Consider the following 24,420-nt stretch of genomic DNA (forward strand, 5'->3'; position numbering starts at 1 on the left):
AATGTAATGGTCATTCACCTTTAATACTGTGTCACTATTTATTTTCACAGCAATAATGGAAAACCCCTTTGAAATAATGTTATCCTAGGCCGAGGGATTAAAACGCACACACTGATTATAGAATCATCACCTATTTAGCAAATCTTACACTTGTGCAAAGTACATAGTTTACCAACATAATAAAGTCTAATGACCCATTCAAAAAGTCACCTAGCAAAATGAATCAGCATGTCTGACAGAAGTGAATGAGGAAAAGGCATGGAGGTTTAGCATTGCAGGAAAGACTCGGCTTTAGTTTACTCTTGGATCAAAAACAATTTATTGGAAAAGTGTATTCCGTCTACCCCAGGGTACAATATTTTATTATCCCTCTTTTGACGTGGAGCAGGTCATAATGATTCTATAATTTAAACAAAGCCGGTTAAATGAAATTGGATGTATAGTTCAACACGGCAAAAAATAGGTTTCCCGGTCCCTTATGAGCCATCATTGTCACAACACTCTGCCTCTCCTAAATGTTATTAATTTGCATCTCTATAGAGGTTCAAAGTCATTCAGTTCATGGTTAATTCTTGTCAAAATCTTTTCATGGCAACTGGACTTGAAATTCTTTCCCTTGAGCACGTTTTGCTTCTTTCGCTTCTTTGGTTCAGATCAGTATCGAAGAAGCCTCTCGGATGAGGGGCGAAACGTCTCTGAGGGAAGACGTTTCAATTTCAGTTGCCACATAAAGATTCTGACATCGATTACTTTGCATCACCAGACCAGAGTTGAACTTATACAGAAAATAACCTTGCAGATCAATTTTACAGACATGAGCAGCTGCAATTAAATGAATAAATCCTGCTGATAAATGCCTTTACATTTATACATTTATAAATAGACACAGCAGTTACATGTTATTTTGCTAATGTCAGAGCACAGCCTAAACAATGCATTATAGTTATTGCAAAAGATTTTGCAACTGTACTCATATATTATCTGAGGCTTTTTTGAGTCTGGTTTACACACCCTTTCTTGCTTTTAATGTTACAGTTTTTTTTAGAAGTCCTGAATAACGATTCCTCTTTTGGCAATGTCATAACACCTGATAGAAATTATTTGAAGTATTTGTTTTATTCACATGTCAAGAGGTCTTGAAATGAAATATCAAAAAACAAAGACCTTTTATTTAACAAGTGATTCTCTGTTTTTCCAAGTGAGGTTTAAAAGAAATATGTACCTGGGGTTGCATTGTATTTTCAAACATTTTAAAATAATAGCATTCATAAATGCATATTGTTGTGGTTTTTTTTTTAATTGCACACAAAAAGCTACAAGTACAATGCAATCGTCATCATTTTCCTAGCGTTTCCCCTGCATGGCAGCCGGGTATGCATACAAGTAGAATGCAATAAAAGGATAAATTGACAAGTAAGTGTTATGGCGCAGGATATAGGTCATCAGCTTTCTGATGGATTTGCATACAAATGAAGATTTCTACCAAGCACTGAATTATTCCTTCATCTTTAAGATAGAAGAATTTTGCTTAATGATACAATTTAACCCAATGCAATAGGGCATAGTGAAGTGACTACAAGCTCTTAACACCACATAGTGATTACGACATCGTATCAGCTACATCAAGAATTAAAACACTCCAAACGTCATAGCAGCAGAAAACCAGGTTGTTGATGTTTGCAGTTAAAAATAAGGAACTCCTAAACTTGAGGTAAGGTTGAACAGAGAAATGCATACCATTCTTTAAAAACTTAACAAGAGAGCGGTTGTGAGAGATTTTTCACTCATTTACTTCAGATGTAATATATAAGTGGGTCTTATATTTTATGTTTAATATAATAAGTATAGGTGGAATTCTACATGCTATAGTGATTAATTATTGCATCTCCAGGAAAAAATGGTTACTGTGAGAAAAGGCACTAGATTGTTCAGTCGCTCACAAACTATCCACCTGAAGTAGGCTAAAGTATTATTTCATTTTGCATATCCAGTATAGAGTAACGGAATGCACTGAAATTTTCATACAATTCAAAGATCTGAATCTGAGACAGCAGCTGCTTTAAGGACAGAAACAACCTCACCAGTTGAACCCCATGATACTGGTATTATTTCATGATACTTCTCTGAGTTTTTACTGTTTCAACAAACAATAATGAATTGAATTTGCAGTTCTTTGAAAACTTCTGAATAACGAGTGGAGATTTTACTGATATTATGTTGTCAGGAGGATATCTAAGATTCAAGTTTGACCACTGTTGTTTTAATGTCAACACTGATTAAACTCAGGAGTTACACAGACGTTGATATCATTTAAAGGGACAGTACACCCTAAAATCAAAAAGTAAATCACAATGAAAGATGATTTAGTTTGAGCTTTGTGTGAAGGTTGGCTGCTGTGGTTTGGATCATAAAAAGTCATAATGGAGTTGGAGCTCATAATGTAAATAAAGCACTCAAAACCCTCAGCATGCCCTTTTTCTGCCAAAATTTGTGGTTAAGTTGTGAAATATAATTTCCAGTCTACTTATTGTCAGCAGATTTATGAGGAACTATTTTGCTAGACATGGAAGTTACACAGAACTGCCCGTAACGATTCCTTTGGTTTTTCTTGAGTCACCAGGCCTTGTTTCCTGGGTTTGTGTTAAGACAAAAAAAATATGTTCATGGCACTTGGCAAGCACAAGTCAAAAGCATAATTTGGCACAGGTGAATTCGAGAGAAGGTTTAATAGTACGACTGACTACCTTGACAACCTTTTTTTTGTGCTGTTTCAAAGGGGTTTGGTGGGGGTGGTGTTAAAACTGAACCTTTGGAAAAGTTTTGTGTTCCTTGTTTGTTCCAGCATAAAATGTAAATACCCCGTGAAGTGCTGTAAGGGGAAGTCAAATGTTTTGTTTTTAATCAGGCAAACATACAGATTTCTTATTTTAATTTTCATGAGATGATGTGTTATCTTTTTTAAGATGTGAATAGTGTGACCAAAGCCCAAGGCATGTTAGTTTTGTTTACCTGACTTGTTGCCAAAATTTGTATAATCAGCAGGGATTCTTGTTTTTTGCATGAATGAGTGTTGAGGCTGCGGCTGCATCAAGAATTGTAAGCAAGCTTTCATTATAATCGATATACATGTATTGTATAGATGAAATTATCTAAAAAAGAGGTAGTTGCTTTTATGAATTTTTCCTAATCACAGATGTTTTTTGTTTGTTTTTTTTTTGTTTTTTTTTCCCAAGTATAACTTAAAACCTAAAACCACTTTGGTGCAAATCTGTTTTACTTTAGATTAGAACAAACTTTTAAAAGCTGCTCAACCTCCAGCTAAAAAAGAATGCAGTGACAGTGTTAGCTTGATGTCACAGTCAAGAAGGGAGTAAGAAAATGATCCCTTGTAACAGATATTGACTGGCCAGTAAATATATTTGGAATGATTTTAGAAAGTTTCGGGATTCTTTGTTATAAACACGCAGTGCTATCTCACCAGGGATCCTCATATCTAGCGCTTTATTGGATAGTTGATGTTCAGATACATTTGAAAGTATTTCCACACAAATTTCTCAGTCACTGATCTGACCACCAAAATCAAGTGTTTATGATATTTTGTTGTTTTTTGACATTTTCAAGAAATTTGGCAGGAAAATGTAAAGAGGAATTTTAACGTATTTCAAGGTTGTTTCAGTGATATGTGTTGGATTTCCTGACTACAGTTTTTTTCTGATTGTCATATTCGCAAGAAATTGAAGTGAATTTAACAAATCCTTTTCATCAAGGCCCTCTGGACAACTTCATGAGACATATTTTGAGTATCCCAACTATATTTAGCTCAGACATTAAGATTATTATCATTTTAACCAATATTAATTTTAATGTGTGGAGGAGGGCCTGACTGAAATAAATTTTGCCCTTGGCCAAGCACCGTGAGTGCTTCCCCCTGCCTCAGTCAGCTGATTCAGACTGCCTGTGTTCATGAATTCCATAATCAGGAATCAATGCCCTGCCCACCTAACTTAACCAATGAGGTTACTTCTGCCCTTATAGCCACTGTGCTACATACAACCTGCTCATTCATGAGTCACGCCTTTTTTCAATTAATCAGTGATACAGTTAGTTGGCTCCCACAAACACAGCAGTCTTAAAATCCAATCACAGTTTCCACCCAGCGCTGCCACATCATCAGATATTGGGTCCTTTACTGTAATGATCCCTCAAGTTGTAGGTCTGATAGCAGATAGAAAAGTCACAAACCCCTGGTACTCCTTGGCTGCCCCTTTTACCAGGGTCTCCAGGGGGTCCTGGTTTACCAGGTATCCCCTCATTGCCTGGCTGACCAATTCCATCAAATCCACGAGGTCCCAGGGGCCCTGCAGTGATAGACAAAGACTAAATAGAATATATCCAGAATAACCATTGCTTATTATTGGTTAAATTCAGACAGGCTATACAAAGCACATATTATAAGCATCCTCGGGATATTTATAACTGTGCTATTACAGCTTTGGAAGGTAAACAAAAAGGTAAAAAAAAAAAAAAAAAAACTCACTAGCCCAAGCTTACTGTTCTGTATATTTCCTGTGCATCGTGTATTTGCAAGTGTATTTGCAGTCCCTATGTCCTCTATTGTAAGTCGCTTTGGATAAAAGTGTCTGCCAAATGTAATGTAATGTAATGTAAACACTGTATTCATTGTCTTTTTTGTTAAAACCTGATCATGGCTGAAACTCCAACCATCAAATACATACCAAAAATGTTCAGCATATTATTTATTACCTTATCGCATTTTTATGTAATACTTCAAAACAGCCTTGATGAACTTCCATTCAATGCACATTCATAAATAGACCCAAATGCCAGATGTAAGAACACTGGAGTTAAGTTGTGAAAATAACTGCCTTAATGAGTTTAGACCCAGACAACCCAATCGGAGGCCCTGGGGGCACATCTGGGGAGGCAATTTTCTACCACTACCAGGATCCTTATTGACTTGAATAAATGAATATACTTCGGTGTTATAAATAAATAAAATAAATTAAATCTCGCCAGCAAAAAGCTCCAGTTTCCCATATTTTGCATCAGGTTTCTTATCAAGGTGATGGTTGGATTTAGTGATATGTTTGCAATCAATTTTGCCTCTGTATTCAATAGTTACAGTCACTGAATTTATTCATCAAAGAGCTTTTTCTGTGTTAGCATTTTAAGAAAGGGTTTTATGTAAAATCAAAGGAGCTAATAGCTTCACTCTAAAAATGGCATCTAAGGATGCAAATTCACTCATCAGATGATCTATTACATCCATTGTAGCTGGAAGTTTCTTGAAAAGTTCTGTACTCATGAAATTAGTCATGATAGTTTGTTTCATTCATCATTCTCTCAGTTACACAATGCTTCTGTGTCCGCATGATGAATGAACCCTGTCCTGATGTCTACATATGAATTTATCTCTCTTTCTTAATCTAACAGCTGTTGTTTCTTTTATTGCATTATTTGGATTAATGCGGAATCTGTACATATTTAAACAGCCCTATGTGGTAATTCTTGGTCACCTGATTTAAGAGTACTTTTCAGTACTGTACTACGATTTTGGTAGTATCTAGGGAACAGTACATTTCACAAAAGGATGTTAAAACCTCACATCATATGAAGCACAACAGGAAAGATACTAGTTTTTATGTGTGGAGGAAATCATGAAGTCTGGTAAAAAAAATCTTGAACCCTGTTTTAAAGGTGATGTAACGTGCAGTGCTGGGAGTTCTATTTTTAGCCTATCAGGGTGTGACACTAAATAGTTATTTTACTTTTCCCCAGTCAAAGGTGTCTATGAGATTACTTGTGCATTTTGAGCCTTGTTTCTCATGTCTCTCATTTGAGATCATTTGCATGAATCCTCATAGACCCTACATAGAAAACTAATGCGGATGGTTTAGCTAATCCAATGTATATACCTTGTTGTCCTGGTGGTCCTGGAGGTCCCTGGAGATCCTCTCCTTTATTACCTTTAATCCCTCTTGGTCCCATGTCACCTGAGGACATAATAAACCTCCTTTATCATCCGCAGAGGGGAAACTTTATCGCCAATAAACAAATTTGAATAATAACAGTTCTCGTCTAGTAGTAAGGCTCTCCAGTGTTCGAGCTGGTGATGCATTGTACTTCTTCGTTTTTGTAAACACACTGCAACAGACAGTGAAATGCCCTCCATCCTTCTCCATGATCAAATTTCCTTGGCAACATTTTTATAACTAAAGCCAGCAGGAGCAAACAGATGTCCCGACTTGGAGAACGGTAAGTGCGCTTCATGAGTTTATGACCATCCTGAAGCCAATATGTTTAAAACTTGTGAAATTTTCATGTGGAATGCAAGGTGACTGTCTTCCCATCAGAGATGCCAAGCTTCCATGGAGCAATGGAGCCCCCTGGCAATACTTCCATGCCATCCTGTAAAAGTCCCATTTTCTTTCTTTTCAGCAGGGCTGACCTCTTTGCCAGCATCCTTAAAACCTTGAAACTTAGTTTCAAAAGTAGAATGAACAGTGACAATTAATCATCCTTGACAAAAACAGGTAAACAAATTGGTCATGAACCATGTAAGCCAAAGCCACAATAGGTGTAATTGCTTTACTTAAAGTGCCAATCAAAACTGAACATTATTATCTGTGTAAAAGCTGGATTTATTGCTAAGCCGTTGTATTGGATCACATCAGACTGTTGAACTACCCTGAATGAATTGGCCAGTGAGTGAGTAGCATAATTTATTTTCACTTTCCAATCAGCTTTTACAGTCTTCTGCTCTGTTTCCTGACACCTCTTGTGTTGTTGCCTGAAACTAACAAGATAAGACAAGGAGTGGAGAGTAACACTTTGGCATCTTTCAAAGCTGATGAGCCACTCTGTCCTAAATTGATGATAAATCATAGGCTGCTCATTAAGTTGGCTTTAAATCCTTTGTGTGTAGAATTCTGTTGTGCTGACTTTTATTAGCAGCTTCTAGTTTTATGGGGTACCGTGAACAACAGCAGATCCCAATTGTCAGTGGTTGGTGCTGCTTGGATTTTCAATTGTACATGAAAACAGCATTAAAGTTTGTTCTGCCGCTATTCATAAAGTGATCTTGTCATTTATGTTTAGGTTTTCATTAAAGTGACTATACCCAGGGATGAAGGGTGTAAGAATTTTCTTGCCCACAGGTGTTGGGATTTGTTAGGGTATATCACCTTTAAGGCCTGGTGAACCTTGCATTCCGGGACCTCCTGGAAAACCCCGAGCACCCATTCTGCCAGGATAACCTGAGTTTCCCATGGAACCTTTAGGGCCTGGTGGTCCTGGCTCACCAGGGGGTCCCTTCATACTCTGACAGGGCTCACATGGAGCTGAGGGAGCCATACTCTGAAGCATCGCTGGCAGCTGGTCTGTGGAACAGGAGGCGAGGAGGTAGTAAACAATAGTAGAAATTTTACTGACACAAAGAAAAGAATTGAAGATATCGGCCCAGATTTCATTGTTTATTCTGCCAGAAATGTAATTCTGGTCAACATGATATGCCCGTAGATCTTCAAAAACATATTTATAAGAAAGTAGATCCTCAACACTCACTGAGTTTGTGCTCACTGAACTGTAAATTGGGGACTAATTAACTCAGTAATGTTGATTCAGTGTAGAAAGTAGTAAATATTTTTTTGGAACACAGTGTCACCTTTGTGGAGCAAGATAATAGTGAAGTTCAACATATCTGCAATCCGCTGTCCCTATTGTCTTTTTCAACATGCTGAGGTCTAACAGCAGGTAGAGCAGTGTTTGTTTACTTTTTTGTGAGGAAAAGCACTGCATCCAAACCCGTGACTGCATTTGTAAACGTAGGCTAGTTGGTAAACAAAATAGTAAGAACTTTAAAATAGAATAGTAAACAAAATGAGAAAATTGAGCATCCACCCGTCCAAAATCTGTGCTGCTTATCCTGAATTTAGGGTTGTGGGGGTGCCGGAGCCTATCCCAGCTGTCATTGGACAAGAGGCATGGCCAGGGTATACCCCGGGGCTTCGGGAGGTCCGTCACAAGGACACATATAAGTGACAAACAGCCATTCATTGTTCGTTTTTTTGTTGTTTTTTTTTTTTTTTAACTAGAACTGAAACCAGACTTCGCGAGTGTCTTATAGAGACCACTCAGCGAAAAAAAGCTTTTTCTTTTAATGGTCTTTCCATTAATCAGTTGATTTTATAAATCATGTTAATTTCTAGGAACAAACAAGAAAAACTTTTAGTTTCTCAACCTGTTGGGAACAATAAAAAGAATCATAAAATGCAAATAAACAAATACCTTTTTCAAACCATACCAATTTTTGTTTATTGTTTTTTTTTTTGCGTGTGTTTGTTTGGTTTGGTTGATGTGCTTGTTTGTTTATAAGTGAATCACAAAACGGAAAAGAAAATGATACTAATATAATAATTTATAATAATGTTTGAAAAAGTTACAGAACAATATAACCCAAGAAAGTCAAAAGCGAGAGGAAGTAGATGAAAGGAAAAAAAAGACACAATCATTATGAATTGATTAAAGTGCAAAATTAATCATATTTGTATCTTTTGTTGTTTCCATGACTGCTTCAAAGAATGGCTTTTGACTTTTAATTCTGAGTGAGTACACATTTTGCCACCTCCCTTGCTGAATGTGCACATTGTTTTTTTCCTCTGCAATGTAAGTAACTTGGCATTGCTGCCTATGTAAAATTGATGTCGTTTTCAGTGACTACTTCAAAGACTTCTGGCTCTTGATTCTGGGATGAGTCCCATTCAGACCTCGGCTTTTCTCTCAGCAAAGTAACATGAAAACAAACAGATACTTACTGCGCAGAACATCAGAGCAGAGCTTTATAAGATACTCATCTGACGGCGGCTTGCCCTGAAAGACACAGTTAGACTTTGATTCCGCTGAGTCCAACCAGGACTTGGGAGACAGGCTCAACCTTTGATTGGAGCCAGATTTACAGGATCTTCTTAAAGCTGCCTGTCTCCAGCAGCGCACATATACACTGACCGCATCACCTGATTTCTACAGAAAATGGCTAACTAAAATCCAGGGAAGAAAGCAATGGCTGAAAATATGTGCTTTCGCCAAAGGAGAGGGTCAATTTTGGGTTACTCACAGGCTTTCCAGGATATCCAGGTTGGCCTGGTTGCCCCGGCAACCCATCTTGGCCAGGAAATCCCCTGGGACCAACAGGGCCAGTATGACCCATGTGTCCTGTATCCCCTTTCTTTCCATCAAGTCCCTGAGGGCCCGTTTCCCCTTTTAGTCCTTTCTGAATGAGGTAGAACAGATAATGTCATATTGCAGGATGAACAAATTAAATGACACATCTGCAGTAAAGCCACCGTTGCATCTGCTACCGATACAGCGGTTCTGACTGCGTTTGATTTCTCAAAAAGGACAAAACTTTATCCAGACTTTTTGAGAACTGAACATTAATTTTAATATCCAAATATCCGCTTTAAAGGCTTCATGTTAGGTCAAATGCCCTCAAGCTTATCCCTTGATTTATTCAGACCTGGCATTACCATCTGCTCAAAGCAATCAATCATCATCACAATCATTAAGAGGTCATGTCTCATTTGGAACCTGACATACAAATTTGTCAAGACATGCTTTTCAAAATTATTTAAATTGACCGCTGTTTTGGCACTTATTGGGATTTGCAGTCTAGATATTTGGTGCCCATATCAAACAACAGCCATTGTGACATAAGCATTGTTTGAGGTCGAAAAGGACACGAAAAGGAATATAACTTAGTTACAATTTTATTTATTTTTTTCCCGAAAGATTGCTTAATGGAAAAGTCAGGTTTTGACAAATAGCTCAACACAAGAAACCTGACCTCAGTCATGGGCCTCTATATTTCAATTTCATAATTAAGTCTTTGCACTGTTTTTTATTTGTGTTTTCTTTTTATACTGTGTTCTATACATTTTAACCAAATTAGGATACAAATAAAAATGAGCTAGCACACAGTTATATTGAGAAATATTCACTTTTGTTTTTCTCCTGTTTACAGTTGCTGCAAGTTATGTGCTCCAATTGTGCAGAATGCATCTGAATTGGATCTAAAAATAGCATATTCATGGTTGAGGAAAGGTCGCGTACAGCAGACATCTACATTCAGTATTCCACAGATAACACTGAAAAAGTGTTAACTACAAGCTGACTGGTATGAAAGCATATCCAACAAGTGGTGCAGCATTTGCACAAATTACAGTTGAACTACATTTCTGCTGATACTAAACACAGTCTTTGATAATACAGAACCATTTGCCTTTCAGAGTGTGTGCATATTTTGCCCCCTACCAACCACCCCACGCAGATTTCCCCATGCCTGAAGGTATTGGTTCTGTAAGTCTACAGTCTTCTATAGCAGCCTTGCAGGCTTGACAGAGCTTCTCACTGTACTGCAGAATAACAGAATGGATTATATCTAATGCTGCAAAGTCTAATTTCACAAACCTCTCCTTGCCTTCCCCTGGGTCCTTCTTCGCCCTGACAGAAGAAAGAAGAGAGAAGGGAAGGGGTGGGGAGGAAAGGAGAAGAAAAATAAATGGAGAGAGACAGTTAGAAACTTGCTTACATATCAAAGGCTGTGAAAGGATGTCAGAGGATCTGGGCTCTGTGTTTTGCATTTGTGATGCAGAGTTGCTCTCTTTTCTGTAAAAACAGCAAGCTTACAAAACCTGTTTATTGTTTAACACTTTCTTTCTCTCCATTGTAAACTGAAGAAAATCCATCATTGGATGTTTAAGTCCACTAGTCTACCCTTCGGTAACTCCATCAATAAGACAGTTGAGCAGAATTCTACAAGCAGCATTTGCATGTTTGTGCAAATTTTGATATTTAGACATCTAAATAAAAGCCGAATCTAACAATTGAGCTTTTTGTCTGTTTTCATATCCACACTGACCTTGACATTTGCTGTGCCACACCAAGTGAAAATGGAAACGTTTGAGATACATTCATTTTAAAGTAACAAATACTTTTTAATCAAGCAAATTGAATGGATATTATGAAACAATTGTTATAGCAATACATAAATCATATGCTTTTTTTTTTTCAAATTACCTTTTTATCATCACTTATTCGAGACTGACATCTCTGCCTTTGCATCTCTTTGTTTTTAGCTTTTTTTTTTTGACTTGATTATCAAAAAAAAGATACATCGAGTCTGTATCTGTAATTTGTGCCGCAAAGAAAAGGATTTATGGTGTATTGGTATGTCAACATGTATAATACAAATTAAAATTGTGTACCAGTAAAGTAAACATGTAATGTTTTTTATTTGGATTTAATGTACACATTAAACCTGCATAGCCTTAAGTACAAGAGCTTCATTTTTGTACAATAAACTGGTGTCAAAAAAAAGACTTGCTATAAGCATGTCTCGCCTGAATTGATGGGCAGACATATTTATTTTACCCAGCAGGAATTAGTCTGGGTGAAGACAAAATATGACACATTCATTTCAGCAGTGACACCGTTGTGATTCACTGCTGCTGCATTTGGCCTTAAGAGTTTGTCACATGGAGGCTGGGCAGCTCTAGACACCGTCAAACAGAATGAAACCAAAGCTACAGGCATGCGTGCGCACATAGTCACACATGCACAAACACACAAACACGTCTCTTGTCAAGTCTTTATCACACAAGATACAATGACTTCTCAACATCCTTGACAAGAAACAACTGCTTTATTTGGTGATCTGTGAAACATCTTGGACTCTGCTGGTCATGAAATTTGAAATACTCACAGCCCACGCATCATGATTGGTGATACACACACACTGGAAGCTTTACAAGTGTAATTCTGCAGTCCTAATACAGACCACCATCACCTAAACTATAACACTTGAGTTCCTGAAAAAAAAATGTTGTCATCCAAAAACTTGACATGAAGAGCAAATCTTCAGTTTTATGCTCTCTGAGGCATTGTTTCCTTTTTTTTTCTTTTTAGTATTAATTGGGTAATTTTAATTGGGTATTTTTTGTTTCTCTATCTCTGCATTGACCTAGCTCCAGCTAATATTCTGATAGAGGTTGCTCACTTTGCAAATTACAACAATGCCAATATCTCAACAACAATGCACCACAGACAGATACTGCCTTCACCTTCATCACTGTTGCTTGTACAGGGACATGGTTGTACAATAGCACAAGAAATAGGGGCAGCAGAATGAAGCGCTGGCATGCATGAATAGCAACAAGCTGTGCATTTGTACTTAAAAAGAAATTGGGGCAGTGACACCATTTTTGTGTTTTGGCCTTGAGGAAGGTGAACCTGCAGGTCAGTATTCATTTTTTGGCAAGAACCAATTCTAAAATGTTAACCTGGGAAAGTCTTGTGAAGGGTACATTTTGAATACACTGTAAGTGGAACTACATTCTGTATATGTTTGCAGCCTCTTGAATACCTTTTAGGTGTTTGGGAATTACAGATCTCTGTGATACATAACTAACCCTGGTTCCTGGACTCATTGTCATGGTTTATTTAACAGATTGTCCATCCTCTTTTTTTCGAGGCCATATTAGTTAGACCCCCCATCGCATTTCAATAGTCCATTGACACAAACCCATATTGTGCTTTGTTCCATCAGATGCCTGTCTCAGCACTTTCTTTCCATTGTGAGATTACTAACACATATCTTGTTTGAGCTGGATTTGATATTCATAGCGTCTGTCTTATGTGTTTGATTCAGTATGATATATTCAGTCGGGTGACTTTTTTCCCCAACAAGACTGAATGGGAAAATAAAAACAATACATTCCTAATGTGTGACCAGGTTCCACTTTATCTATGAGGGACTAACAAAAACATTGCAGAGATACTCAGACTTATCATACTACACGATTCCCAATGTATCTGCTACCCATATCCAGGTTTGTCAAAACCACGGACACATGTGCTCAGCTGCCCCCAAGTGGAAGTAGAGAAAGCCCACACTCACAGGTACACCAGGAGCTCCCAGATCTCCATCTCTGCCACGTTGCCCCTGCAAAGATATACATCACTATTAAGTCGGGGATTGTGACACTTTGTTTACATAGCCTTTCACATGCTGTATGTGCAGGGGTGAGACGGAAAGTGTGCATCAATTGTGTATGTGTGAGTCGGAGAGATGAGGGAGGAAAGGTCATGATTACCACGAGCAGCCAATAAGAGAATCCCACAGAGAGAGGGGATACGAATTGGTGACCTTTACCAAACCTGAATGTATATCGCATGCGTGGCTTTCAGACCACATCTTGACACAAACGGCTCTTCTGCCTCTGCTCCCCGGGGCTCTCACACTCCTCTCCATTAAAGCAAGGGAGACAAGTAAATCCGAAAACTTTTCGTATGCTTTGATTGCTCAGCTAGTGACAGGATCTGTCACTAGCTGGGAAATAGCCGCTCTACACGGGGATGATTGACAAGCATTATACCTCGATTGTCACGGGCCTTCCCAAATAGAGAGAAAAGAAAAAGATAACTCTTTAGAGGAAAATATGTTTAGGCTTCACATTGTACGAGGGGGACAAACAGTATTGGGTCTTGGAACCAATATAAATCTTCAGCAAGGAAAAGTTTAATTTTACTGCCTCAGTATGGTATTCTAGTTACTGTATCTTGACATCGAGGAATATTGATTTCACGTTTTCATTAATTTCATCCCTCATGTTTTTTTTAATTAAATTGGGTAAAGATCTTGTTCTTTGTCCTTGACTTTGTCCTTTCTTTATGTTTTACATTCTCATTAGTCGTATTTGAGGGTCAGAAAAACACAACTGAATGAGATATCACTGAATATCATTGAATATCACTGATATCACTGAGAAATCACTGTCTTGATGTGTGATGTGTCCCGTCTGCTTGGCTTGATTTTCTGTCTGTAGTGTATTGTTGACGATGGAACTGACACAGGAGAGATGTGAGCATTATGTGCCGTACTGGAAACAAATTCCACCAACACTGTTGCGTGGCCTAAATAAATGATTCTGATTCTGATTCTGATTCTGATATCAAGCTGTAATTCTTATGAAAATAAGAATGTCAGCAAAAATATCTTCCAACGGTTCCATCACATTTGAATGGGCTGTAGCTTAGTTAGTCGATCAGAGGGTCCAGAACATGAAGACAGTTTTGAAACATGTAATGTTTAGATCAAAGATAATGAACATCATGTAATCAAAACCAAGAATAACCAAATGTTTTGATTTCATTTTTTTTTTTTTTACTTTTTGTACACCACCATTTATTCATGCAAAGCCAAAACATATTGATTCAGAGTGTACGTGTTTCATCTTTCTTCAGGTCTTTGTAAACATGACTAAGTGAACTGTATAGAAAGTAATTAATACACATTAAAGTGTGTATTCAAGTGTAGATATGAAAGTTTTCAAACTGAATAAAATGTGCACATTTAATGAGATTTAATGCAACTATACTGCATTGGCTTCTTCGACTTACTTTAATATATTTCAGCCAAATTAACCATTTCCATTTCAACATGAAGACTAAAAGGTTGATTCAAATTAATGTGACATATGACATTTTGAAAATAGTTAAGATACCTTGCCATGATTGAATTACTCTAATGGCTGTTGCACACATCTTTACGTTCGTATAAAAAGCAGGGCGTTAAAGTGCTCCGTTAAAGTTCCTGTTTGTCATTTGGGCATGTAGATGCTTCTGGACCTATAAAGTATATTTTGGCTGTAGTAGTTCATGACAACTTTTTAACATGAAGTAATAGCTTTTAATTATTGTATTATTCATGGTATTATTATAAATAAATACAATTATGTGAATGTGAATGTAAAGGTAACTTCAATCATCCACATACATACTTGGTCACCATAATGAAAAGAGACTATTTTTTTTTTTTTATTTTATTTACAATTTTCTTTTTAAGTAAATGCAAAAGACATGCACAGCAAAACTAGGAAACAGCCAAATCCAGGGGGTGGGTATTTGCAAATGGGAAAGGCTCTGTTACATGATATATTAAAGGTGCCTCCAAGAAGATGTGTCATATCCAAACTCCCACCAGTAACCTGCGAGTTATGATCAAACAACTGACGGAGCACCCCCAGGAGGACTCGAAGGACATCTGATGACTGATGTACAGTATTTCTAACGGTTCAAAAAAGCTCCTTCTGACAAATAACCACTTCCCATAATTTCTTTCACAACTGATATGGACGGTTTAAGAGCCTCAAGAGTTTAAGAATTTTAAACATAAGTAGCCAAATAAGTAACCACATCTGGTATATTGCAAGTATATGGTGGTGATTGCATGATCAAATCAATATAAAATATATTAAAAAAAAAAGTTTATTAATGAATATTTCATTGCTAAAAGATTCCAGAGGTAGATTTCTGCTACCAAACCTTCAACAGTATGGGCACTCCCTGATATGTTTGAAGGGGATATTCATTAATCATTCCCTTTGCTCCTCATTCTCATTAGATGGTTCCTCTGTTTTCCAGCAGTGATAACATCACTGACACCGAATTTAATTGGGGTGTGTCTGCAACCTAATATGTTAAAAAGAAGCAATAGATATACTATCCTGTTCTTTTGTATCGAAGTATATAGGCATATAGGTATATAGGTATATAGGTATATAGGTAAGTCTAATTAAAATGCATTAGCAGAATGCTTTTTCATTTTAGAATGTGAAAACATATCTTGACTCATAACTAAAATGAGTAAGATATAATAAACTTTATTGATCCCCATACAGGAAATTATTTTGTCACAGCAGCATAACAGTTATGAGTGTCAAATATGAACATAAATATAAATACAAAGACCATTAGGAGACAATTAGAAAGACCAAAAGGTATCCACATATGGACAGCGGATAGAACAACAGCAGCAACAACATCAAGGATAACAATGGACAACAGAATGGAAAAATAGGACAAAGAGTAATAAGTTATCCAAACTGCATTTTCATTTTCTTCTTCCTGACTGCTCATTCTGACGTAATCCAAATTGACGAGCAAAATATATTTAAGAATTTATTTTCAAAACATACCCAGCAAATTACTGGCAAATTTAAATTAGAAATGTCATACATGAAAAATAATATGCATTTGCAGGAATGCAGGAACTAAAATGAACAATAAATATTCTAAATGAGCATTTTCACTTTCTTCTTGAGGTCAAACTTTCTATGACACAATGTAAAACAAAACAAAACACTGCTTTCTCTTTTTCATGTCCCTCTGTGCCAAAAGGGAATGAAAATTTAATTTGGATTCGCAATCCCAAACAGCGCAGGAGGGTGATGTCAGTGGTTGACCTTTTTTTGCACAGCTTGCAAACTCCCCACCTTTATGTATGGAGTATACATGTTCTGCCCATGCCTGTGTGGGTTTCCTCCAGGTTCATCAGAAAAAAAAAAAAAAGGGAAAAAATTGCCCCGAATGAGTGAATGAATGGTTGTCTGTCTATATATGTGGCCCTGCGAAGGATTAGCGACCAGTCCAGGGTGTATCCCGCCTCTAGCCAGATGACATCTGGGATAGGCTGCAGCATCCCCCATGACCCTGAGTGCAGGATAAGCGGCAGAAGATGGATTGATGTTACCAAGAACGTTACCCGAGCTAACCTCTTCCCAGCGCCAAACAGTTCAGCTCTGTCATTCACTTTGAGGCCATGAAACGGCCGGGCATCCAAGCGCAACAATTTCCTTCAAGATTAATAAAGTTGTTCTCATCTCATCATCATCATCTCATTGCTGCATCGAGTTGTTGAAGGACTGGGAAGAGGCTGGCTTAGGCAACATGCTTGATAATGGTGTCTGTTGGGGCAGAGTATTCAACCAATCTCTTTATAATCTTTATGATAAAACATGGGCATCCGATTCATTAGTTGTCTGCAATTCTATCAGGCTCTGTAATTGTTAGGGAGTACCATGCTAACTAGTCTCACCGATTAGCTAGCAGGTAATCAAGCTGCAAAGAAGAAGGTCGCCACTGACGTCATTCTCCTGCACCACTTGGGATTGCAAATTCGTATCGATTTTTAAACCCATTTTTGTTTGGATTACTTATTGCTCATTTTAGTTATGAGTCAAAATATGCTTCCGCATTCTGAAAATGAAAATGCAATCTGCTATAGCATTTTATCTTGAATTATGATAGCAATATGCTACCATACTTTTGTTCATAATTAATATACCGAGTAAACAATAACAGAAAAAAGCCCAAAACCTGACTTCCTTCAGAGCCTGGTTCTCCCGTGTCCCCCTAAAAATGGAGAAAGGAAAAAAAAAAGAAAGCCTGTTATATCGTCACTTCCAGATATACACAGAGCACATGATCAGCAAAATTCAACCACTATATATAACCCCTCATTGATGAACCATGAGCAGTAGGTTAGCAGTGCAGAGGGAGCAGTTAGGGGTTCAGGGTCTTAACTAGTAACACTTTAACAGGCTACAAGGAGCGCAGGAATCCAACCAGGAATGTTTTGCTCCAAAGATGACCACTCAGACCAGAGAACAATTTGAGTACGATTAAGAATTATTAATCACAGGTCAAAATAGAAACTGTTTAATATATCAAAAGAAACTCCACATCCACAAAATGACTTTGTCATTTAGATAAAACACAAAAGCCCACACAATTCCTCAGCATCTGCACATGTAAATAAGAAGCACAATATCCTTCAAGAAAAACTGTGATTGACTTCAATATGAAGTTTTGTAAAATTTGGCCTGTGTAGTAATACCTTTAATATCATCTAATTCAGGACTATTTTGAAGGACTTAAACCAGGTGTCTCAAACTCATGGCCAATCATGGGCCAATTGCAGTCCATAGGACGATAAGTTGTTGCCCCTGCCTTTAGGGCAAACTCAAACTAACGGACCACACAAACATTTAACTTTCATTTAAAGCGGGGGTTATAAGTTATCGTTTTGTGGGCCACAATTGGCCCGTGGGCCACGAGTTTGAAACCCCTGACTTAAACAATTGTCACATGACATACTGTGCATGTCTCACTACATCAACTTCAGTATCATGTGGATATGAAACTGTAATTTCAAAGATTTTCAAAAAACACACATCTAGAGATTATCTTGGAAGTGAGAGGATGTATTTGTCATTCGCATTTATATTGGGTACTCCATATTTACAAGACAATACTGCTACACTAGTTTCTAACTGAAAATGTCTGTATATATACACCTACAATGGGGCAAAAAAGTATTTAGTCAGCCATCAATTGTGCAAGGTCTCCTGCTTAAAAATATGAGCGAGTCCATCATAGGCACACTCCAACTACAGGAGACAGAATGGGGGAAAGAATCCAGGAATTCATATTGTAAGATTTTGAATTAATTAATTAATTAATTAATTAATTAATTGGTAAATCCCTGGGTAAAATAAGTATTTGGTTACCTACAAACAAGCAAGAATTCTGGCTCTCAGAGACCTGTAACATCTTCTTCTGTCCTCCACACGTTACCTGTATTAATGGCACCTGTTTGAACTGGTTATCAGTCTAAAAGAAACCTGTCTAAAAGCTCAAACAGTCACACTCCAAACTCCACCATGGCCAAGTCAACAGTTGGAGCAATTATTAGAAAATGGAAGACTTACAAGACCACTGATAATCTCCACCGATCTCATGCTACATGCAAGATCTCACCCATGTGGTCAAAATGATCACAAGAACAGTGAGCAAAAATCCCAGACGCACACGGGGGACCTAGTGAATGACCTGCAGAGAGCTTGAACCAAAGTAACAAAGGCTACCATCAGTAACACACTTCGTCGCCAGGGCCTCAAATCCTGCAGTGCCAGACCAGTCCCGCTGCTTAAGCCAGTGCATGTCCAGACTCGTCAGAAGTTTGCTAGAGAGCATTTGGATGATCCAGAAGAGAATTGGGAGAATGCCGCATGGTCAGATGAAACCAAAATAGAACTTTTTGGTAAAAACTCAACTTGTTTTGTTTGGGGAGTTGGATCCAAATAACACAATACCAACTATAAAGCATGGGGGTGGAAACATCATGCTTTAGGGCTGTTTTTCAGCGAAGGGACCAGGACGACTGATCCATGTAAAGGAAAGAATGAACAAGGCCATGTATCGTGAGATTTTAAGAGAAAACCTCCTTCCATCAGCAAGGGCACTGAAGATGAATCGTGGCCAGCTCTTTCAGCATGACAATGATCCCACACACACCACCCGAGCGACGAAGCAGTGGCTTTGAAAGAAGCATTTCAAGGTCCTAGAGTGGCCTAGCCAGTCTCCGGATCTCAACCCAATAGAAAATCTTTTTGAGGGAGTTGAAAGTCGGTGTTGCCCAGCAACAGCCCCAGAACCTCACCGCTCTAGAGGAGATCTGCTAGGAGGAATGGGCCAAAATACCAGCAACAGTGTGTGAAAACCTTGTGTAGACTTACGGAAAACGTTTGACCTCTGTCATTGCCAACAAAGGGTATATAACAAAATATTGAGATGAACGTTTGTTATTGAATATCCATCATACTTTGCAAATAAATTCTTTAAAAATCAGATATGATTTTCCAGATTTTATTTTTCTTCATTCTCATAGTAGAAGTGTGCCTATGATGAAAATTGCAGGCCTTGCACATCTTTTTGAGTGGGAGGACTTGCACAATTGGTGGCTGACTAAAAACTTTGTTGCCCCAATGTATAAATATATATTTCCCGGCTTATTGACTGGTTGGGGAAGAGAAGGAGAATGAGGGGAAACATTTATGACAGTACATCCTCTAGTACTGCATACTAGAAAATAAAAAGCAAAGCACGTAAATTTTAGACTATATGTAGGCTATATTTGCTTTCTCCTATTTAAAGTGTGCCACAGAATCTACCTCGCCTCACAATGCTGACTCCCTCTCTTTATCTGAACAGTTTGCTATCACATATCAGTTAATGTTATTCAACCACAAATCCCATTGTCAATAGTTCTCCCAAACCTCTTGGTTTGAGGTAGTGTGCAAATTTCAAAGAATTGTTGAAGAAATCCCACCTTATGGCCTTTATATCCTGGATGTCCAGTGGCACCTGGCATTCCCGGAAAGCCTGGTTCCCCTGGTAAGCCCTGTTGAAATCGAAAAGGGAGTTGAATTTACAATAATGCTACACAAAGCAGGATTTTTCAGAGCATGGGCCAACTCCTCTGAATGAATACTACTCCAAATCTCAGGTTAGGGTTTGATTTTTAGTTACGTAACCAGCTCATTACATTAACAATTCTATGTATTTAATGCATAGTTTAGGGGGCGGCATGGCGGCATGGCGGCATGGCGGCACAGTGGCATGGTGGTTAGTGGTTAGCACTACAGCTTCACATCACGAGGGGCCCTGATTCCATTCCAACAGGGGACCTTTCTGTGTGGATATTGTTCACTCCGCATCTACATGGGTTTTCTCCAGTTTCCTCCCACATAACTAGGCAGGAAAAATTGGGAAAATTACCTCAGTGTGTTGATAGTGAATGATCTCTGTATGTAGCGTTGTGATTAACTGGCAAACCAGTCCAGGGTGTACCAGCCTCTCGCCTAATGACAGCTATGATATGCTCAAGCATCTCTTGCAACCCTAGGTCTTGGATTAGCTGTAGATAATAGATGGATGGCATAGTTTAATTAATAATAATAATTATAATTATTAATCCCCGTGGGGAAATTCATTTTCTGTAATTAACCCATCATGGATGAACTATGAGCAGTAGGCTGCCGCCCACCAGCACCAGGGGAGCAGTTAGCGGTTGAGTGTCTTGCTCAACAACATTTCAATACACCAGGCGGACCAGGAAGGTTCAGTTCCAAAGACGATTGCTCTACCTCCTGTTCCACGCCGCCCCTAAATTGAGTGGCTGGCAAATCCTTTTTTTGATACGGTTTCAATGGTAAGCAGGTAAAGTAAGACTGTTTAATTCCATTTGTTTTTCATTTACTTTTTCTAATTCATATTTCATATCAAACTTTAGTGAAAATGTTCATTTATAATTATATCAACCTGTAGTGATTTGTTCTTTCGTTTATGCTATATGACCATTTGCTATGTTACTGTATGACCTATAGTATACTTAGACTTTAGCAGATTAAGAAAAGTCTGAAAATAATAGAGATGAAAAGATATTCAAAATATGAAAACTAGACTGATTCCAGATGACTGTTAATAACAGTTGGTCTACTGTGGTGAGGCAATTAAATTTGCAACCACTGTCTGGTTTTAAGGATGATAGATTGAAAACTCTACAGTCTGTGCCTTACACAAAAAAGATAACATTTTTAGAAAGAAAACTAAGATACTTGTAAATTAAAATTTTTACTAGGAAAAAATTATCATGTTTGACATTTATTGGCAAAATTGATCAGAATTAAGCCACTTAACTAAAAAAATGACATAAGGACTGCAGTTGTCATTCTTAAGGAAGAACCCAAGTACAAGCTGATGAGATGGGAACCCGCTAGTGTGATGAAAAAGAGAGAAAATATGTCTGGCTTAGGAAAGAAAAGGCTGTCATCCAGATGTCATCCCCCTTCCATGAGGGGAATTAGTGCCCTCACTAATCCCTGAGATGCTTTTTGAAATTTCAAGCCCCCACTTTTGTGTGCAATGGGTTTTTTTGGGTGATACTGGAATAAAAATGTCAGTAATATATATACCTTCAGTTGCAAAAAATGACAAGTACGGGAGAAGTCACCACACTGCGCAATAAAACTTTTCAGTTATAAATAAATTAGGATACAATCTGAAATCTAGATTTTGTCACTTTTGATATAACTGAAATGCTCTCTCTGAACTATAACAACTTGTTCTTTTGCAGTCTTATTATTTATTATATTAACAGAATTATAAATATGAAGGCACCATGTGACAAAACCGATCTTCATCAAAACTCAATCACCAAGGTCTAAAAGCCTATCTACCCCAAATTGTAGTATATAGGACCGTCTCAGAAAATTAGAATATTGTGATAAAGTTCTTTATCTTCTGTCATGCAATTACAAAAACAAAAATGTCATACATTCTGGATTCATTACAAATCAACTGAAATTTTGCAAGCTTTTTATTATATTGCATTACAGAAGATAAAGAACTTTATCACAATACTGAGACATTTCTGAGACAGTCCTGTATATGTTTGCTCTATACCACAACAAGCTTGTATGATTCAGAATAAGTATCACACTAGAGATGATCTATATTTCATGTGTATGACTTTTAATTGCAGTCATAAACGACATAAAAATAATAACCACTCCCACAGTCACACCAAGGGATAATTGAGTCATAAATTAACATCCCTACTGTTTTGGGACTGCGGGGGGAAGACAGAGAGCCTTGACAGATTAATCATATCATTTTTAAATAATAATAATAATTATAATAATGTATATTAATATTATAACATTGTATACTATATAATATCATTATTGTATAATATCATATATAATCTTATGATATCAATATGATATTGATATAATAATAATAATCATAATCATAATAAAATTGTGATTATTATCAGTAGTACCAGTAGTAGTAGTATTTCAATGGGGTCTTTGCACACCCCCAAAAACACTACCTGGCATCTTTTAATAAAGTAACATCATACTACCAAAGAATTACTAATTACTGAAGGTAAAAATTCAAAATTCTTTTTAAAATGTGTGTTGGACATTTCAGAATGTTCTGCTCCCCTTGAAGCCTCATCAGCATTCCTTCCTTGTCGTCAGATGAGCTACTCACGATTTACAGTAACCCTGTGTTTACCTCCTTTGTCAGAAAATACAATGTCTCTTCAAATTTGAGTGAATTTACACCAGACTCTAGAAGCTAAATGGCATTTTAAATGTGTCTGGATATCACTGAAAGAGTGGTAACAGCTATTCTACAGGGATATCTGTTTTGTTGGTTGCTTTCTCAATTGCTTGCTTGTTTCTTTGTTTTTATATTACATGAAACAAGTCCAGCGACCTAACTCATTTCATATACCCGACTAAAGCAGTTTCTGTGTTTAGTCAAGTCAAAGTATTCCTTACATTCACAAAAATTGATTTTGAGCTAAAGTAGTATCACTTTTCACCTATTACAGAATCATATCGTGTTATTTGTTCTGCTACAGAGTACCTCAATAATGTTCTTAATGTACATTATTCATACCTTATATCCTGCAGTTTGGGTCATGGGGGTCCTGGAGGCTATCACAGCTTTCACTGGTACACCACAGACACGTCAATATGGGCAATGTTTGAGAACATTCAACCATTCACGGTTTCATATCAACCTACTATATGTTTTTAGACTGCAACTGGAAACCAGAGAAAACCCACACAAACACAGGGAGCATATGCAAACCCATTTGAATCAAACCAGAGACCATCTGGCTGTGAGGACGAAGCACCAACCAGTGCCAACTAACTAACCCAACTAACCAAAGCACTTAAAAAAAAGAGAGAAATGTTTTTTGACAATACCACCATCAGGTTTGTTGTTCCTGTAGAACTAAAATAATTTTAGTTTAGTTGTAAAACTAAAATAATTTTAGATCCACATGTTGGAATTTCTTGTATTTGTTGCAGACTACAAACATCCCATCTAACTGCTGCACTTTATTCAACGTCGTGCAAAAAATGTAAAGATACATAAACCTTGCAACAACATCTCCCCACCACCAGCCACATCCTTCCGTTCACTTTATAGGTGCAACAAACTATGACAGCACAATACCAGGGTATTTTTATGTAGCTATTTTGCAGTTTCTTTAGTCCCCCGTGACTTAAATCTTAATGACTTTGATTCACAAACAGATGTTTGGTAATAGGCAATTGAAAGTTAATTATTTCATCTTAGACTATATTTTCCACAAGGCTCTGCCATTTTGAATGTTGAGTTCCTGATATCTGACCTTTGAAATTCTTGATAATGGAATATGATAAACCCAATGTATGCCACATAACGTACTACATCATCATCACAGAAGTCAAGGATAGTGTGGCTCAGTTGATCTATTGATTTGGGAGTGATTCCCCAATTTGATTATCGTTATGTGTGTCAAAAAGTTGTCAGAAACTGTCATTGTTGTACCACTGTGTGTTAATGTGTGTGAATGTGTCAGAAAAACTGGCCTCTTTGAGCTCACTCTGCCATACATGTTCGTAAAAGTGTTAGAAATGGACTTTGACAAGCCAGTTTACCCAAAGGTGCATCCTTAGGGCAGTCAATTATTGACTTATCATGACAAAACTGTCCTGAGCCTATTATTCTCTTTACACTTTGAAGAGAAACTTCAAAAAATCCCTAGAAATGATAATACAGTATCTCTGGAGAAATGCCAAGGATTAAGACGATTATATGTTACGTTTTTGAAACAAATTTAAAAGGTTAAAGCATCCACACACACACACACACACA

At 37.4% G+C, this 24,420-nt stretch overlaps 1 protein-coding gene across 1 annotated transcript in view; it reads right to left on the bottom strand.

Annotated features, from left to right (window-relative positions):
• Positions 1-339: 339 nt before the first annotated feature.
• Positions 340-24,420, bottom strand: part of LOC147226209 (uncharacterized) — a 58,373-nt gene continuing 34,292 nt past the window's right edge. Inside the window, exons 22-30 of the mRNA XM_086161091.1 lie at positions 20,027-20,098; positions 17,233-17,268; positions 12,974-13,018; positions 10,486-10,518; positions 9,134-9,289; positions 8,835-8,889; positions 7,206-7,400; positions 5,937-6,014; positions 340-4,358 (exon numbers count right to left, since the gene is read on the bottom strand). Of these exons, the coding sequence (XP_086017217.1) occupies positions 4,171-4,358; positions 5,937-6,014; positions 7,206-7,400; positions 8,835-8,889; positions 9,134-9,289; positions 10,486-10,518; positions 12,974-13,018; positions 17,233-17,268; positions 20,027-20,098 (858 nt within the window). The 3' untranslated portion in view covers positions 340-4,170. The remainder of the gene's footprint in view (positions 4,359-5,936; positions 6,015-7,205; positions 7,401-8,834; positions 8,890-9,133; positions 9,290-10,485; positions 10,519-12,973; positions 13,019-17,232; positions 17,269-20,026; positions 20,099-24,420) is intronic.

This window comes from Fistularia commersonii, chromosome 15 (genome assembly GCF_037954325.1).
Source record: "Fistularia commersonii isolate RoL2024-O1a breed Wild chromosome 15, RoL_Fcom_v1.0, whole genome shotgun sequence".
Taxonomy (NCBI): domain Eukaryota; kingdom Metazoa; phylum Chordata; class Actinopteri; order Syngnathiformes; family Fistulariidae; genus Fistularia; species Fistularia commersonii.